Here is an 18,063-nt window from a genome sequence, read left to right as displayed (position 1 = left end):
CGTGTTTCCTGCTGTGAAATATGAGGATATGATTCTACAGCTGGTAGTGTATATACAAGAGAATCGATCAAGAATCTCTCTGGATGTTCTCCATCAAGAAGAGGGGGAGGTGTGGGTATATAACACGATTATAAAGAAGAAGATGGATGAAGAAAGGTCGAAAGAGAACAAAGTGCGGAATTGCAAGAGTACACAGTAGACAGTACTAACCATATCGACTCAAAGGCAGTCACGTTGATTTGATCTGATGAATCGGATGGATTACCTCATCTCGGACGGTCTGTGCGTTGAATCCACACATACAAGTGGCACGCCGTCATTCTTCGCATTATCGACTGCATGTGGATGTACAGTACCATGCATTTCAACTCGTAAATATTGTTAGTACAACAAGGTATCTAGTATACCTATCTAACCTACATATCTATGACCGACGAAAGATCACTTCGTCGAAGCAGTAACATTCCGAGCATTAGTCTCCTTCAACCTCTTTTCTTCATTCCTTTCTCGCCTCTTCTGCCTCCACGCAGGACCATACCTGAGGATAACAAACGGCATGGGCGTAGCAAGTAGACATATCCCACCTAGTAGGACGAAGCACCACCCCGACCCCATACGATCGACGATCAACTGGACGGTCGATGTAGTCACTGCTCCCAAAGCACATCGGATCAAGTTGAACTATCAAGCATATATCAGTTGTCTGGTTGAAATATCATATGAACGGAAAATAATCACTCACTGTAGCTGTAACGGCTCCACCTTGACCTGTGAATAAATCGATGCCGTATATAGTTGCTGTAAAGCAATGAGTCCATGAGCTTCAACCTTTTCCAATCCGGTTTATCGAGCTTACTTGTAGTGAGGAAACCCGTTCCAATACCAATGAAAAAGTTCAGAATAATCGGTACAGCAATATGCGTATGGGTCTGAGTCGACCATGCTAAACCTATCGTAGCAGCAAGCAATATACTACACACGCAAAATGCCCAGCATCAGCATCAACTTCAACTTCACACAAAATGACTGAAGTGACATCAACTCACCCAATATGATAAGGTAGAATCATAAACCTGACTTTTTCCAATTTGAAATCATCTGGACAATGACGATGATCACCACCGACACGTCTCTTCTCTTTCTGGTAGAAGATATCCATAATTCTTCCAGTCAAGAATCCCGATATACCCGCTCCGACACCACCGGGTCTACCAACTCAATCAGCATCGGCCTTGCTATCTGTCGCTGCGAATATAAGATGGACCAGACTTACAGATAGCATAGACCAATGACAACTTCGTTGACTTTGTACTGATCTTCCAAGAGCGTAGTAAAGATGGTTCTGATAGTTCCCACTCGTATAATCAGCACTCCGCGTCTTATCGATAGTCATACCTGATAGTAAAGAGATGATTTCAACTCACAAGATGGCATACCAAAAGGCATAATACAAAGATGACCAAGTGAATATCAACGCTATCTCAGGTTCCAAGAACAGCAAAAACGATGCTAATGGGTTGAACTGACCATAAGAATGATTATAAGCACAAAGATCGCTTACTATCGAAAGAGGTGGAATAACTCACTTTAACACGTTTCGAAGTCATTTGTTCTGGATCTTCACCCTTCTCTTTCAATACCCTCAATTCCCTCTTCCTTCTCATCAGTGCAGCTGGTGTACAGTTGATCAGAGGTGGAGGAAGGGAGCCGTCGCCGACTAGAGTACGTAGTGTTTCAGGGAAGAAGCTAGTAACGAACCAGTATCAGTCTCTCTGCAATTCCCGGTTCGTTTTCCAGGATAGTCAAATCAACTCACAAGATCATAGGTATCAATACGCAAGCGCAGAATATACACAAAAACCAGAAGATCGATCGCCATCCCAGGGTAAAGGCGAAGATTCCTCCCAACAGTGGACCAACTATTAGATATCATGAATTATGCATGGATCAGCAAGCATCTCAGCAATTCAGTATCAAGAAGTAGACCTTAGTCACGTACGAGCAGGACCAACAGTCGTACCAAGATTGAACAAACCCAAATACCTTCCTCTCTCATGAGGCATAGCTATATCAGCTACTACCCCTGTACCAATCGCTATCAGCGCTGAACCTCCACTAGCTTGTAATACCCTCATTAACATCAATAACCAGTAGGCTGACGTTGGACACAAGGCCGTTCCGACACATGATAGGAGGTATACCGATAATAGAAGTATGAAAACGGGTCTATAATCAAAATAATCATGAGAGTAAGCTTGCTGATGGAATAAGGACTGTAATAGATGATATTTATATACAACTTACCTTCTTCCGAAAGAATCCCCTGCTGAACCCCATAAAGAAGGTGTAAGAGCTTGAAATACTCTACATACATGTACGATTGTAAGCCTCTTTTTCCAGTACCACATAGCTGCTGGAAATCTGGCACTCACAAGTAAATCGTAACAGTCAAATTGATCTTCTCAGTAGTTGTACTAAAAGCCTTCGCCAATGTAGGTATAGCAGGCACGTAGATATTCGTGGATATCGGTCTGCAATATGTACCATACCACGATATGTATCAGCACATAACATACATCCTTCTTTGTCCATTCTGGTATAACGACCACACAACAATGTTCATTCGGTGAAAAACAGCATATACGTACGAGAAGATAGCGCCCAGAGCACTGAAAATCACTATAAACCATTTCTGTCCATCTGTAAATACAGAATATGGTTTATTCGACGTGGTAGTGAAATTCGTTTGGATATGGTTCAAATCTTGAAACTGTGGAGTCTGCGTATCGGAAGGTAGAGTGGTGGGATGCTGATCATTTTCGCTTTCGATAGGACCATTCGGACTGGATGATCTCTGTGTTGTTGATAGGTCATTGGGCGTAGTCAAAGAGCGTTCTAGGCCAACTTCGTCCGCCCTCGTTTCGGCCATGGTCTGAAGGGGGCTTCTTGGGGCTGGAAAGATAGGATGTTCTATCTCGGGATATCTGTGAATGACTTCGTAACGTTGATTCTGATTGTTTACCTTTTGGTTCACGCAAATAATAGTCTAAGAGGTTGACAGGATGTTTTACATCAGAAACAATTTCCGAGGAGATCATCAATCGCATCATAACGCATGGCTATTTATATTTTCTCCCTATTCCGGATCTCACGGTGTCGGTCATCTCCTAGTTAAGCTCATCGGTCGAACCCGAATTCGATCATTACTACCAGTACAGTACATACGGCCGAAATGGGAAAAGGAAAAAAATAAAATCGATTCCAGCAAACGATACATACAATTAAAGACATCATACCGTACCAGTCAGCAAGTACGTACGGAAAATCACCTCGTTTATCAAGACCTGACACCAATCACCGATGGTATCAATATGTACAGGAGTAGGATGAATAAGCAACATCCATACCACTTGTGATGACATAGCCATGTCTCCGGAGGCAGCTTAACATCGTCCTGAACAGGAGGTCTATGGATGGCTGAACAAGATCCAAGCGGACATCTCACTTGGTCGCTTCTGTCCCCCAGGGTTGCATTGTTTCCCCTACTTTCATTCATATGCATTTTACTTGCCAACCACTATGTACTTTTACCAATGGTGTAAACCTCCATCTACGATTAGTTGGGTTCCAGTAATATCTATTCCAACGAAGAACCAAAACAGAATAATTAGCAACTTTAGGCACATAGATGATACTGGAAAGCAACAACTCACATGAAGCATAATCTGATAAGAGGAACACGGCAGTACCAGCCTGTTCGTAAGGCTCACTGATCCTGTTCAGCATGACATCCGAAGCTACCTTTTCCCTAAGTTCCTTGTCATCTCTCAAACTGGAGTTCATATCGGTAAGTACGTATCCAGGGGAAAGGACGTTGACCTAAGGTGCATAGTGGGTAATCAGTAAAAGATTATATCAGACAATGAAGGGAAATGATACAACGTACAAGAGTTCCTTGTGGTGCCCATTCCATGGCCAAGGTCTGAGCAAGGGAGTTGACGGCTGCCTGTTGAAGTGAAAAAACGTTCAGATATTGTCACAGATCGATGGACGGAAGAGAGGCAGAGAGGGAGAGAGGCAGATGAAAAAGCAGATAGTCCTCACCTTAGTAGGATTATAGAAAGCTTGCTGTTCACCCTTATTCGCTATAGTTCCAGATACAGCTACAGAAGTGATAAACCACCTGAGTCAATTTTTCTTGCTCTCTCGATCGAAGCAAAGTGCTGTAGCTCATATATAAGCAAACTAGAGAGTTCAACTCACAAGAGACGAAAACGATTCTTCCATTCTTATAATCATGTTCTTTCCATAATTTTTGAGCGGCTTGAGCGCAAGTGAACACACCCCAGACGTTAGGTCCAAAATGATTATCGAAATCTTCTTTGGTATATTCCAAAGCGTCTTTCTTGTAATTTATACCTAAATACATGCCCTATCAGCTTCACGACAACAAAGACAAAGAAATTACCAGGATCAGGATGACTAGCAAGAGGTAGATTGTGCGGGTAGATAAATTTGTCAACTTACCTGCGTTGCAAACTACACCTCCTATAGGTCCAACATCGAAGTATATCTTCTTGAATAGCTCGGTTATAGCTTGTTGATCAGCAACATCTGCTTGGTATGCCTATACAAGATATCAAACAGTCTTCCCGACACTCGTTTCTGTCATATGAAGATCGAAGATCGAGTAGAATTGACGTACCTCGCAATGTACATCGTACTTATCGGAGATCTTCTTGGCTACTTCGGGGGCATCTTTACTCGTTCGGTAGATGATAGCCACATGTGCACCCGCTAGGTGACGATCGATCAGTCAACCAACACTCCATTCGGGCGCCCAAACTGGCAGGTGACAGGCGTAAAGAATGAGCTTACCTTGAGCAACTTGTTCACTGATTGCTAAACCAATTCCCTACCATCCATTCACCCATCGGTCAGCACAAAATTTGGAAATCGTTCGATGTGGTAATCCACTCACTCGATTACCTCCAGTGACCACGATCGTCTTTCCTTTCAAATCCACTTGCCAGACCATTTTGATTTACTTGGACTTTCACTTATATAAAGGACAGGATATAGGTGTACTCTATTGATGTATCTTGGAGGTATAGTATGTTATTCGACGATCGATATGGATAGAACCACTCCCTTTGTCTGAATGGTCGATGCAACTGCCATTCACTATTTATACGGAATCCAGATCCTACGTCATGAAATGGGTTTAACAGATTAACCTAACCTATATCCTGATCTAACACCCTCAATCTCGATCACCTCCACTTTTTTGGGTAGGATTATCTAAACATTCCCAGATTTATACGTGAAATAAACAGCCCAGAAGATCAGAGCGCCGTATTTCTAGATTCTACGGTATGGGACTCGGCGCTCAATCCTTCCTTTGTAGCCTTAGCTTCTCGATTAACGTTAGAGATACCGAGGGCATGACCGACACAAAGCTACACCAAAGTGGGGGGGATTGAGAACGTGTAAGGATGGTGAAATACATCTCATCATCTGCACAGCATGATACTATAGCTATACTATTTATTTTACTATAAGGCATGATCTTCAAGGACCTCAGCGGACCGATGGATGCGCCTTTCTCCGACAGTCAAATCTTGGCGTTATGTTGACAAGCACCGCTTCGAAAATTACTCCACCTAGCCCTAGTACATCTTCCCTTTGCCACTATTCTCCTGGGCATCACCTTCTTCACCTCCAATCCTCCTCGCACGTGCCCCTGCCTCTCCTTCCGACTGCTGAGCTGCAGTAGGACTCTGTGAAGATCTTGGATCCTCTTGAGAAGGACCGTGTTGTGGTCCGGATCCTGTCTGGGTACCACCTCCGCTTCCATTGGAACTTGAAGGTGGGGTCGAAGCCTGTACGAGTTGCTGAGCTCTCTGCGACTGCGATGATTGAGATTGTTGAGGTTGTTGTTGTGGCTGAGATTGTTGTTGCGGTTGTTGCTGTTGGGAATTACTAGATTGACCATGATTGACATTCGCATTAACACCCAGAGAATCTTCCATCCTCTTTGGGAAATGATCGGGGTATAAGGGATCGCCAGCTCGAATCATGCCAAATGCACCTTCGTATCCCCTCAGGTTCTCCGCTGTGAATGTATCTCTCCATCTTCCAACCATGTATCCACCCGTGTGAAGGTATCCTTTCCATATCCATCTGCCCATAACGTGGCGCTGAGGGTTCAAGAAGGATATCAGCAATCAGCAAGTAGTCTACTTGTAGATTTACAAAGGTACTCACCGAATAAGTCATTTCCATAATGACCAGACCATCCCACGATCTTACTCTTCCCCTCATCTTGGCCCAACCCCAACTCGTCCTCGCCTGAAAGTATCACAAACTCAAGTCAGTATATGCGAGTCTAGCCAGATATACACAGTAAACTCTATCGATCCGGGAAAAGCTTCGCACTCACCCTTCCACTGATCAGAATCTCTTTCGTCCAACCCTCTTCCAACACCTCCGTCTCATTCGACAACTCATACCCATACCCTGCTTTGATTAAAGTCTGTTCCGATCCATCCTCATCATACTCATCTTTAAATCCAGCAGCTAAAAGCGGTCCTTTACCTCCTAATTGGGCTTTGGGAAGTTTAATGATAGTTTCAAACAACTCCATTTCAGCAGCTTGTTCCGCAAAAGTTCCAGTATAAACCCCACGCATGTTACCAGCTAAGATTTGTCGGTATAAATCGAAATCGTAAAACAGGAATTTACCTCGCCAGAAACCTTTAATTTGATTAGCGAATGTCAAGGGTGGTAAACCAGGGGAGGTATGTGGATCTTGACACATGGTATTCCTCTGCCATTCCCTATCATGTTCTGCCGACGGGATAAGTTTCGACATGCTGAATAGACTTGGTAAACCAGCTTCGAAGGGTGATGCGGAAAATGTCGAAGATCCAGCTTTCAATCCTACCCTCTCAGGTTGTCTTTCCAATAATCTCATAAATACCAGGTAAATCCCCAAAACGAAATGTGGGGGAGCCCTCTTCCATGTGTAGCCGAATCGCTTATAAGTCATAGCTTTAATACGTATCGAGGCGTCGGTCTCGTGCTCTTCACATCCTGGTGGACAGAAGGGGAGTTTACGATAATGCCATGGGGCATAGTGGATATCATACTGTTGTGCCGTAAATCAAATCAGTAAATACAGCTGCTGAAAGGATACTTTATGAAGGTATAACACTACAAACTCACCTTGGCACATGCAAACACATATGGCCGAAGCATGAAGATCTTCTCGTCGACCGCTGCGGGTGTATCCTCTCCGATATCGTCTACATTTCACAATAGATCAGCATCAGCATCGACCATACGTCATAAAGAGCATTCGGCGTTCACATGCGCGAGACCTTGGAGGCTCACCTATCCCAGCTAAGAGACAACACCATACAGCCAAAGCTTTATCACCCGTATCTCTAGGGTATCCAGGTACCAATGATTCTTTCAACAAATTCTCTTTGTAAAAGGCAAGGACGAACCCTCGGAGGTCACACTGGGTATTGAGGAATCTAGTGTTTTTACCATCTAACAAAAAGTGACACGTCAGCGCATCGTCCACTCACAAGGCCGAACGGCCGAGAAACGTCTTTACGCAGACCCGCCTGTCCAAAAACAGTTCAGATCGACGCCGGGATAAGACGAGACTCACCATTCTCAGTCAGCAAGAACCATACGTTCCACAAATCCGCTACATAAGCTTCTTTATCGCATATACCGGGAATCTCAATTCTCGATTGTTTCGATACCTGTCTCATCCTATATGACTGTTCCCATCTTGTCCTATAATCGATCGCCCAGCTTCTAGGATCTGAAAATAGATCAAATATTTTCCTGTTCTTCCCATCAGGTTTGGATATGGCTGAATTTCCTGTAGAATCTGCATTCGCATTCGTTGTTGATGTTGAACTACTATCGCTGGTTGAATTGGAAGCGGGGGAAGGTTTGGTGAGGTTCTTCTTCATCCATTGATATCTCCTATCTAAAGCTTGAACATCGAACGTAGCTCTAAACAATCTATTATAAAGTTGTGGGTTGTTATCGAAACATATCTGTTCGTATATTGTTTTGGAAACGAATAATAATGGTAATAATTTTGATGGATGTTTATCATATTTCTTCACCTCGTCCTGTTTCTCAGTGCCATCTTCATCCTCGATGACCAAGTAAAAACCAACTAAAGCTAATAATTCTCTAGGTAAACGTTCCAAAGTCTTTTTGCTGGTATTACCGTTAGTCATTATATTTGATGATGATGTTGGGAAGGCGAAAGTAGGTTGTGGTGATGAAGGTCTTGGCGACATGTATGAGGGTGAGTCGTCTCTTGGCTTCCTTCGCTTAGCCGAAGGACTATCGGGAGTGGTTGTCGACGTAGTCGAAGATGAATGAGGCGAACAAATGAAATCCAATGAAGTCTTAGTTTTGTGTTGTGATTGAGAATGAGAATGGGGGGAAGTGGATGGTGAGGATGATGAAGTGGTTGTTTTGATCATCTTGATTTGGTTGATGGGTCCTAGCTCTGAGATCGAAAGTGAGAGTGAGAGTGAGAGTGAGAGTGAGAGTGAGGGTGCGAGTGGGGTACTGGGTACTCGTAGTATGTTGATGTTGTTGGTGTGCTAGTGTGATTCCAATTCCCTTTTGCTCTCTGCCTTTTCCTTTTCTCGCTCGGATGCTTTTTGCTTTCTATTATTGCGACAAACCGATGACCGAATAAGGAACAAAAAAGGGATATGCGAGTGCAGTATATAGCTTAGATCTTTTTTAGACTCAACTTTGAGCTTGAGCACCTCCTATCAAAGGATAGGGACAAAGATATCGATGGCGGCGGCACGGATAATACGGAGAAGGGGATACAGGTGGAGACGAATGATGAATGAATGTTGATAGTGTTCGAGTTGACACACAGAGTTTAGATTTGACTTGGCATGGCATGAAAAGAAAAACTGCAGATTAACGAAGTGGTAAAATGACCGAATAGCGGATTACCCGAATAGTTTGCCAATTCAATTCCCAAATCCGTTAATTCTCGGATGCAAAAAAGAAGAAACACGATCTGAGGTCAGCTCAGATCATCGAGAGATCATCTTGAGCCAATGCACAACGAGTGTATCTCAAATTACCTCGACTACGTCTTCATCTCCATCAGTCAAAGAGAGTTCTGACTTGGTCACGGAGTGTGATGCTGCATTATGTAGTCGCAGTGCAGTCTGTGGGACTTGACGCTCTTGGCATCGGTCTCTTGATTCCCCATCTCCATATCCGGAAGCAAATCTTCTTCACTTCTCATATTTGTTGTTCATCATGAAATGGCGATCTCTTCGGTCATCGAAAACCCAAAACGAATGGCACATTGCGCCGAAAGTACCCATCGCTGAACCCAAAGCTCCAACAAAACACAAGGTATCATGTTTGCAGGAGACCAGAGGAGGGTGCGCCCTTGCAGCGCAGCGACTACGGCTTACGGACGAGAAAAGGATCCATGTCCGGACGAAACGGCAATAACGGCGGACAAGTTTGTATCGAAGGGGAATCCAAGGATCCGAGTGATCTTCTTCCATCATGGTCAGCTGATACACCACTCTGACATCTCCATGTCCTGTGCGTGTATCTGTGAATCCAGCATACATGCACAATGACACAATCCCATAGGTCTGTGCACGATATCTTTCATTTCCATTGATATCATGGAGTAAACTCGCCGATTATACCGCCGACACTGTTCGTCGAGCACACGCATAATTGTTATTGAAAATGAGACGCACGGATCAACGGTTCGCTACCGACACTAAGTAGTGCTTGGACCATCTCATGTGTACAGGTTAGTTGCCCACCTAACGGCGGAGGTGTTTGAGGGGGGTTATTCCACGTGAGAAGCACGAGGCATTCCGATCGACCTCGATTTGTGATGTCACCGATCGACCGTTGCGACGCGATCTGGTAATGTTGATTCAGTGTTCAATGTTTGTTGGTCGAGTGGTTGAGTTGTTTGAAATCAGCGCAATGTTTATGGACAACTAGCTTGTTACTTGGACATTGATCTCTTGCAATCATGGCACCCAAGCGTCAGTTCAGACCATCTACTCCTCCGCCAAAGAAGAAAGCCAAGAAAGGTGGTCAGCAACAGACGTCAATAGCCAACTTCTTCACCTCACCTTCAAAGCCGAAACAAGTCGCAACGAACTGGCATCAGCGTAATGATACGATCATCAGTATAGATGATTCCGACGATGACTTGCCTACTGCAGTGAAGATCCAAGAGGGCGATGATAAGCTGGCCAGGAAGTTGGCGGCTGAATGGGACGAGGAGGATGAAAAGAAGGTTGATAAAGGAAAAGCAAAGGCTAGTCCTACCATAGAAGATGACGAAGAAGAGGATGAGGTAGTACCAGTGGATGCACCTTATTCTGAAGCTACAGGCGTCAATGGGTCTTGCTCAAGTACACACCGGCTTTCTCCCATGAGGAATGGCAAGTCTGAGAACAAGACAGAGGAAAGCAAAGATTCGAAACCTATCGCATCTATATTCGCCCCTCGACAATCCAAACCACCTCTCCGAACACCTTCACCACCTGGAATAGAACCTGACATAAAGCCAATTCTGGACTCACCAAGTAAAGTAGCAACTATCACTTCCATCTCCGCTGAACCTGTCGATCCAATCGATTTCGATACCGACGCGTTCCTGTTCAAACCTTCAGAATTTGATATTTCGAAATGGCCAAAGGGTAGATTACCTTATAGTATACTTGTGGGAGTTTACGTACAAGTATCAAGTACTCGATCAAGATTACTTATAGTGAGAGTATTGACCAAGTGAGTCATAGCAGCTCGTGCTATCACAAATTGTCCATGCTGAGGATCCTATAGTTTCCTTCATCTGTTACTTAAAGTATCGCCTATCGACCTGCCGCCATCTTTATACCTCCTCTCCAACCACCTCTTACCAAACTACATACCTTGCGAGTTAGGTGTCGGATCGCAGATACTCAACAAGGCAGTGATGTCGGTATCGGGCCTACAACCTCGTGATCTCAAGAAATTATGGGATAAATGGGGTGATCCAGGAGATGTGGCGTTCGAAGCTAAGAATAACCTTCGTACACTCGTTAAACCTTCACCATTACTTGTTGGGGATGTATATACTAGACTTTTGGGACTATCCAGAGTGAAGGGCAGTCAGAGTGGGAGGATCAAAGGAGATGTAGTCAGGAAATTGATGGTACAGGCTAGAGGAGAAGAAGTCAGGTTTCTGGTCAGGAGTATGGTAGGAAATCTGAGAGTAAGTGAATCCTACCATGATTAGTTTATAACGTACAGCGGCTAATGATCACGCATGGATCAGATCGGAGCAGTGCGATTGGTAAGTGGAATTCTTGTTCTCTACCACGAACGTCCAGCGCTAATCTGTTATGATCTCACATAGACCCTCCTTACAGCGCTGGCAAGAGCCACCGCCCTCCTCCATATGCCAACAGAACTCATCGACTCGGTCAGACCACTACCTCCGCCTCCTCAAAAGCTCGAAAAGGGCCAGAAGCGAGTTGCAAGACCCAAGGTCGAACCCGATCCAGCAAGGGAGGAAGTGGAAGAAAGATGCGTTGAAGCTACCAAGATTGTCAGGAAGGTCTACGTTCGTCATCCAAATTATGGTGATTTGGTGGTCGGACTAGACCATGGTGGTTTGATAGATCTGGAAGACAGGGTAGGGGTAAATGTTGGTCAGTCTCAATTCGTCATATCATATTGAAATACAAATATTGGATCAAATATGCTGATTTTGTTGGCCTTTTAGGTATTCCCCTATCACCCATGTTGGGCTCGATTACCCGATCACTCAACGAAGTGTTCACTCGTCTGGGTACATTGCCATTCACTGCTGAAGCCAAGTTGGATGGTCAGAGAGTACAGATACATGCTAGAGTTGATGGGCCGCAGGGTGAAGATGATGGTGGCGGGAGATGGGTACAGGGGGATGATGGGAAGGTATGGGTAAGGCTATTTAGCAGGTGAGTGACAGAAGATGATTGCCGACAGACGATATATGCTGGATATGATGACCCGACGCGATAAGCTGATATGTCAATGATTTGACCGTAGACATCTCGAAGACATGACCGAGAAATATCCAGATGTCTGTCAATTGATTTTAACACTTTTAATACGTCCACTGCCTTTCCAACCCAATCCTTTCCCCCCAGACGCTTCAAAACCATCTTCGAGTATTACGGACTTGCTCAAGACACAGCAGATCAATTCGTTCATCATGGATGCTGAAATAGTAGCTGTCGATAAGGATACCGGAGCATATAGGACTTTCCAAGATCTGTCAAATAGGGCCAAGAAGGATGTCAGAGTCGAGGATATCAAGGTTGTAGTAGGGGTTTTCGCTTTTGATCTGATGTTATTGAATGATCAGGTGAGTATCATGACACTTCTCGAACCTCGTGGTTTGTCTGATTACTTAATCTGGCGTGATGTAGCCTTTACTCGATTCTCCATTTTCTCATCGACGTCATCTCCTTCGTACCCTATTCCAACCATTTTCCAACCCCTCCGACCCCACTCTGGCGAGATTCGCCCATGTAGCCTCGCTCGATTCCACATCGTTGCAAGACGTTCCAGCAGAGATGCAAGCGTTCTTCGAATCAGTGGTAGAACAAAAATGTGAAGGCTTAATGGTGAAACTACTAGAGTCAGGTGAAGGGCTAACAGGTGAAGATGATGAAGATGATACCTCCAATGTGGGTGATACACCCTCTAAGAAAGGGAAAGGGAAAGGAGGGAAGAGAAAACCTTTACCTGCGACCTATGAACCTGATCAACGAAGTCAGGGATGGTTGAAAGTTAAGAAAGGTGAGTTGTATATCTGCTACGAATCTATGAGGAGACCGAAGCAGACGTTCTATTTTGTTTGGGTTATTAGATTACCTGGAAGGTTTGGGCGATTCGCTCGACCTAGTCCCTATCGGAGCGTGGTGGGGACAAGGCCGGAAAGCAGGATGGTGGAGTCCAATCTTACTGGCTTGTTATAATCCGGAATCGGGAGCTTTGGAAGCTGTATGCAAGTGTATATCAGGTGAGTGAATCGAACTAAATCAGATGAATATAGATCAGCCAGTGATTGTGAAGGCATGTTAGCTGATCCATGTCTGGTTTTGTTGATTGTGAAAATAGGATTTTCGGATCAGTTCTATAAAGATCTGCTTAAACGTTTCCCTCCTGAAGGATTACCTGAAAAATGCAATAAAACTACCCCACTAGGTTTTTACGATACAGGTGGATTGAGACCGGATTTTTGGTTCTTGCCATGTGAAGTATGGGAGATACGTGGTGCCGAGTGAGTTTCTATTATGACACTATATGTATTGGGATAGCTGAACGAATTGTTGATATCATATCTCTAGTATAACCCTATCACCTGTTTATCCAGCTGCATCTTCCCAACTAGGTTCCGAGCGTGGTCTGTCAATCAGGTTTCCTAGATTTATGAAGATTCGAGAAGATAAGACGTGGGAGCAAGCTACAACTAGCGAACAGTTTGCGGAGATGTATAGGAAACAAATCAAAGATGCTCCGACAAAAGATCAATCTAGCTCTAACAAGAATGGGAATGACAAGGTGGAAGAGGTTATAAGGAGAGATTCGGATGATGAGGATATAAGAGATTTGGAGGATGAAGGAGAAGCTGATGGAGTAGAAGAGGAGGATTGATTGAACTTGATTTAGGTCTGTTGAAAGTACAACATCACGGTTGCTCAGGTGAATTATATTTTGTTGTATTCTATACTCGTGTAAAGGTCTTAACCTCTCCATAAATGCATGGCATGATCATAGAAGGAACAACTAGCAATAAATGTCCCTTCTTTCCCTTCTACATTACTTTCAGGTAACCTCGACCAATCTACACCATAAGCTAAACTCTCATGATCTTCAAACGTCCTTATAATTTCACCTCCTACCCCATCGTCCTCTGGGTGCGGTTGGAGATTCATAATATGGTTGTTCAGTTTAACAATTTTGAAATTATCGTGCATACACGCATTTAGTATATGATCTTTACGTTCAGGGGAAGGGTGGAATTTCGTTCGCCAAATCCCACCTCCCATATGGATCGTCGTTAGCGGTTGAGTGGGTTGACGAGTATCAAATATACGTAGGTTCTCGTCGTAGCTGTACAATACGATATATCAGTGAAAGACCTGATTAGCTCAGAGGTATCAAGAGGATTCACCTTCCCACAGCTAGTAGATATTCGGTATGAGGAGAAGAAGCGATAGTGGTCACTCCAGCATCGAAGCTATTGAGCATTGCCATTAGGTGGATCAGTATAAGTCGAACATGATGATGACCGATGATGACGGGAACTCACTTCTTGTTCACAAAAGTAGGTCTAAACGTTTCTCGTATATCCCATCTTTTCAACTTACAGTCATCTCCGCCTACATGATCAAAGTAGGTGAAATCAGTCTTCTTAGTTTTTATTTTGGGGAACATACTATGATGGTTTCATACACTAGCTAGGGTCTGTCTGAGATTCCACTCACCTGACCATACAGTATTCGAGTCCCAATTATCAAAACTTGTTATCCACGGCTCGTAATCATGTGCTTTCCAGCTGGATTCTACCTCCCATCTTGTAGGTGTAGGTATGATATGATATAGATTGCCATTTGAAAGGGAAGTAATGATGGATGAAGGTGATGATCTAGTAGCGGTGTACTGTCAATCAGTAACCAGTCGTCTGAACAATTCTCCTTGTTATAGCGGACGGGAAGTGATGGATGACATACTGGTTTAGACGATTGGACCAATCTAATGATAAGCATAATATCGATTCTTCATCTACATCCACCCGATGTATTTCTTCCAAACGTCTCTATGATCCCTAAGCTAGTCAGCGAACCTAGACGATTTCAAGGAAAAGTGTTGTTGATCAGACCCACCGTAGCGGTATTCAAGGTGTATAGCGTTATATGTCCTTTGGCATCTGCTGCACCCAATACTGGTCGGCCATTATCTAATTTAGGTGACCTATTCACATGTGGATCAGTATATATAACGTGGTGTATATAAAGTAAAAGACAGGCGAAGGATGACCCACCATTTCGTATCTAATATAGCAGGAGTTTCGATCCTCTGTATCTCGGTCCTTTATCAGGGTCATTCCATCAGATCAATTCCAGTATACTACACATTTCCAGATCTTCTGGGGGCGTCGGTGACGAATACTCAGTCTACTTACAACGAATCATCTTCCTCCACTTGATACACCAATAACCTCCCAACTCTCTGAGTTGGTTTACTAGGTCCAATGTAAAATTCCTCCTCCTCATCGTCATCACCTTTGTCTGCGCCTTCCGGTTGTTGCTCCTTCGTCTGGATTTGCTCCTCAGGCTTGACTATCTGATAAGTCCCACAAACGAATATATCCTGAAACCCATCAAAAGGGCACCATTCGATGGAATCTGCCGAATAGACCGTATCGACATATGCTAGTGAATTGGCTGACCGTCATGCAACGTCAACAGCTGAGAAATGGTACCTGCAATTGATGGATATTTGACACTCACCCTGCGACATTGCCGTTTCAGCAGACAAGAAAGACATGATTGGGGAGGTCAGAAAGACTGATAGTATCGAGGGGTTGAAATTTGATTTTTCAGCATGAGATGGACACAGAGGGTGGAGGTCCCCCATCCCATGTCATTTTGGCTCAGAAAGAGGCACTCGAGACACCGACCGCATGTCCATTATAAATGCGCTGATTCCGCTTCACGATACATGGACCCCGTTTTCATAAATATTTACTCAATGCGTTATAAGCTGAAACGTATTTCGGTATATGAGAAAGGTTTATGGAAGATAGCTAACTATCGAGGAAGAGAAAGGGGGGGAACAAATATTGATGGGATATGATATGAGCTACAGAGGATATCTGATTGGTCATTCATCGATGCGTATCCCTATGTTTTCCTGACACTACGGACATTCTCTTCAGTTATGTTTGGGCTGGCCATGAGCTTGAGGTTCTCTCAATCTGTAGGCTTCCACGTCGGGGTTGACCCTTGTCACCCTACCTGCTTCACCGGGGAACCAAGTAGGGATCGAGATAGCTAAGATAAGCGCAAATGCGATGCTGTGTCACCCATTACAATGTAAGCTTTGCCTACACACCGTCTACCTGACAGGTAAGGAACGCAGACTTACAGCTCGAAGACCATCTGTAATACCCAAAAAGCGACCCTTGAGTTGACGGGAGCGCCATGGTCGTTAGTGAAAGTCTGTACCACCCGATATACGGCTACGACTGTTAAAGATGACGCTGTAGTAACGATGAAGATCGTCCCTCTCGTGTCCAAGGAGAATTTGAAATATGTGAGAACAGCTGTGATAGCCGCTACGACCACAGTGACTATAACGTAACGCACGATGTAAGCTTATTGTCTTTGATGATGGTGGACATGAAACTTACTGAAGGATAAGACATTACTGGCTTGTCTCAACTGTTTGACCAAAATCAATTGTCCATGATTTCCAAGGGCTCCCGAGATCAACGAGGCCCCGACGATTGCAGTGACAATCGCAGCTATAAGCATGAGTTTGAGTAGGCTTTCGAATTGTTCCAAGCCACGTCAGCTCCAGGTTGCAAAGACAGTCAATTTCGACTCACGTAGCCAGTCTTCTTACCCATCGTGGTCGATCTTCTTGAGACATATCTGAATCGATTTGGAGTTTCCAACATCCATTTACAGGCTCAATGAGGAACAGGAAACCGACTGAGACGAGAACCAACTCGGCGACTATGTGGAAAATTCATCGTTTAGGTAAACTTCTCCTTGTTTGTGACTTGAAGATGTGCAGCTTACTCAATAGACCCTCGCCATACGTGTTTTTAGCCATATAAGCTCTGATGACTAACATCCCAATTCTACAGACTAAGAATATAGTGGGTCGTATCAGGAGTGTGCTTCGGTCATCTCTCCTGAACCATCTGAAGCCCAAAACCGGGATCATTAACGCGTACTACCCAAAAGGAGATCATTAGTTTGGTAAGGTACTATCCGTGATATATTGGGCTAACATACCACAACGAGGAAGACGATAGATGGAGCCAAATCAGCAGAAGTGGGAAATCCACCGGTGAAGTTGATATCGTTGAGGTTGGCGTAACCTGAATTACCCGATGTTGAAGACATACTGTAGACGGGTTCTGTTCGTTTGCTTGGTGATCAGTAAATTTCACAGAGAAGAATCGATCAATGAATGATCAGGAGAAATGGATGAGTGATAGACCAGAAGAGCGGTACATCCTTTCCTTAGACCTCTATATATACCTTCTCATTCCGACTCCACTGAAGCCACTTCAATTACCGTGAGGCTCAACATACCGATGATAGCCATCGGTACCGTCTGATACGGTAGGTCGGTCAGTCACCCACTAATCATTAATCAAGCATCAGGAGCAAGTGCGGTTGAGGCACTGCAACCCTTTAAGCTCCGACCCCATTCCGTTTCCTCTGTAATCTATATTTAGCCAAAGAGGCATTAGCACTGGCGCGGCAGCGGCAAAAGATATGGGATCTCATCTCCAGACCAATTACTCGTACACTGACCACAGCACAAGACGTCACAGAGGCCCCTTTTGGAGCCACTTGCGGAATCTCGCTAGCGACATCGGGAGCGAGCGAGGACTCAGATGGTATTCACATGGCCTCGACAAAAAGTTGTATTTGGTACTCCCCTTTCAATAGGCAGTGCCAGCGGAAATAAGAGACGTCCGGAAGGAGTAGTCTTAGCTGAATGATCACGAAATCACCTAATCAAAAACAGGAAAAAGGGGAAGATCATGACGAATGAAGGTGAACGATGATGGATAAATAGTAGACCTCAGTATCACAACGAAGCAGCCCAGAAAAGCAACATAGCACGTAGAATATTATATAGCGCGTACAAGGCTCATCAGTAAGCTGGCAAGAGCATACATACGATGACGACTATTGACACTCACACGCGTATGAATTATCTCGGCGACTG

The 18,063-nt window shown here is 44.3% G+C and overlaps 6 protein-coding genes across 6 annotated transcripts; 1 reads left to right on the top strand and 5 right to left on the bottom strand.

Annotated features, from left to right (window-relative positions):
- Window positions 1-441: 441 nt before the first annotated feature.
- L199_002976 (uncharacterized protein) lies at window positions 442-2,929 on the bottom strand (the record flags this gene model as incomplete). Its single annotated transcript, XM_064888713.1, has 12 exons — window positions 442-681; window positions 743-798; window positions 857-972; window positions 1,047-1,208; window positions 1,274-1,342; window positions 1,425-1,522; window positions 1,587-1,746; window positions 1,817-1,919; window positions 2,000-2,226; window positions 2,305-2,364; window positions 2,433-2,531; window positions 2,649-2,929. The coding sequence occupies 12 exons, from the start codon at window positions 2,927-2,929 to the stop codon at window positions 442-444; spliced, it is 1,671 nt and encodes a 556-aa protein (XP_064744785.1).
- A 658-nt stretch (window positions 2,930-3,587) lies between these two features.
- On the bottom strand, window positions 3,588-5,038 carry L199_002975 (uncharacterized protein; the record flags this gene model as incomplete). The annotated part of the gene is made up of 9 exons (XM_064888712.1): window positions 3,588-3,637; window positions 3,714-3,879; window positions 3,947-4,006; window positions 4,105-4,163; window positions 4,264-4,419; window positions 4,528-4,627; window positions 4,706-4,797; window positions 4,879-4,915; window positions 4,982-5,038. 9 exons carry the CDS (start codon window positions 5,036-5,038, stop codon window positions 3,588-3,590), a joined length of 777 nt encoding a protein of 258 aa, XP_064744784.1.
- A 631-nt stretch (window positions 5,039-5,669) lies between these two features.
- Window positions 5,670-8,522, bottom strand: L199_002974 (uncharacterized protein; the record flags this gene model as incomplete). Its single annotated transcript, XM_064888711.1, has 6 exons — window positions 5,670-6,200; window positions 6,268-6,351; window positions 6,443-7,150; window positions 7,228-7,307; window positions 7,396-7,557; window positions 7,682-8,522. The coding sequence occupies 6 exons, from the start codon at window positions 8,520-8,522 to the stop codon at window positions 5,670-5,672; spliced, it is 2,406 nt and encodes an 801-aa protein (XP_064744783.1).
- Window positions 8,523-10,078: 1,556 nt separating this feature from the next.
- On the top strand, window positions 10,079-13,740 carry L199_002973 (uncharacterized protein; the record flags this gene model as incomplete). The annotated part of the gene is made up of 10 exons (XM_064888710.1): window positions 10,079-10,842; window positions 10,897-11,308; window positions 11,372-11,389; window positions 11,453-11,747; window positions 11,822-12,035; window positions 12,127-12,445; window positions 12,510-12,882; window positions 12,953-13,105; window positions 13,204-13,366; window positions 13,434-13,740. The coding sequence occupies 10 exons, from the start codon at window positions 10,079-10,081 to the stop codon at window positions 13,738-13,740; spliced, it is 3,018 nt and encodes a 1,005-aa protein (XP_064744782.1).
- An 89-nt stretch (window positions 13,741-13,829) lies between these two features.
- Window positions 13,830-15,636, bottom strand: L199_002972 (uncharacterized protein; the record flags this gene model as incomplete). Its single annotated transcript, XM_064888709.1, has 9 exons — window positions 13,830-14,199; window positions 14,261-14,326; window positions 14,399-14,468; window positions 14,574-14,734; window positions 14,820-14,905; window positions 14,973-15,060; window positions 15,131-15,178; window positions 15,272-15,533; window positions 15,600-15,636. 9 exons carry the CDS (start codon window positions 15,634-15,636, stop codon window positions 13,830-13,832), a joined length of 1,188 nt encoding a protein of 395 aa, XP_064744781.1.
- A 387-nt stretch (window positions 15,637-16,023) lies between these two features.
- L199_002971 (uncharacterized protein) lies at window positions 16,024-17,225 on the bottom strand (the record flags this gene model as incomplete). The annotated part of the gene is made up of 6 exons (XM_064888708.1): window positions 16,024-16,165; window positions 16,237-16,441; window positions 16,502-16,638; window positions 16,700-16,829; window positions 16,896-17,052; window positions 17,115-17,225. The coding sequence occupies 6 exons, from the start codon at window positions 17,223-17,225 to the stop codon at window positions 16,024-16,026; spliced, it is 882 nt and encodes a 293-aa protein (XP_064744780.1).
- Window positions 17,226-18,063: the final 838 nt, after the last annotated feature.

The sequence above is a fragment of the Kwoniella botswanensis genome, chromosome 1 (assembly GCF_036426115.1).
Source record: "Kwoniella botswanensis chromosome 1, complete sequence".
Lineage (NCBI taxonomy): Eukaryota > Fungi > Basidiomycota > Tremellomycetes > Tremellales > Cryptococcaceae > Kwoniella > Kwoniella botswanensis.
The sequence above is the reverse complement of the archived record's forward strand: the minus strand, read 5'-3'. Positions and strand labels throughout refer to the sequence as shown.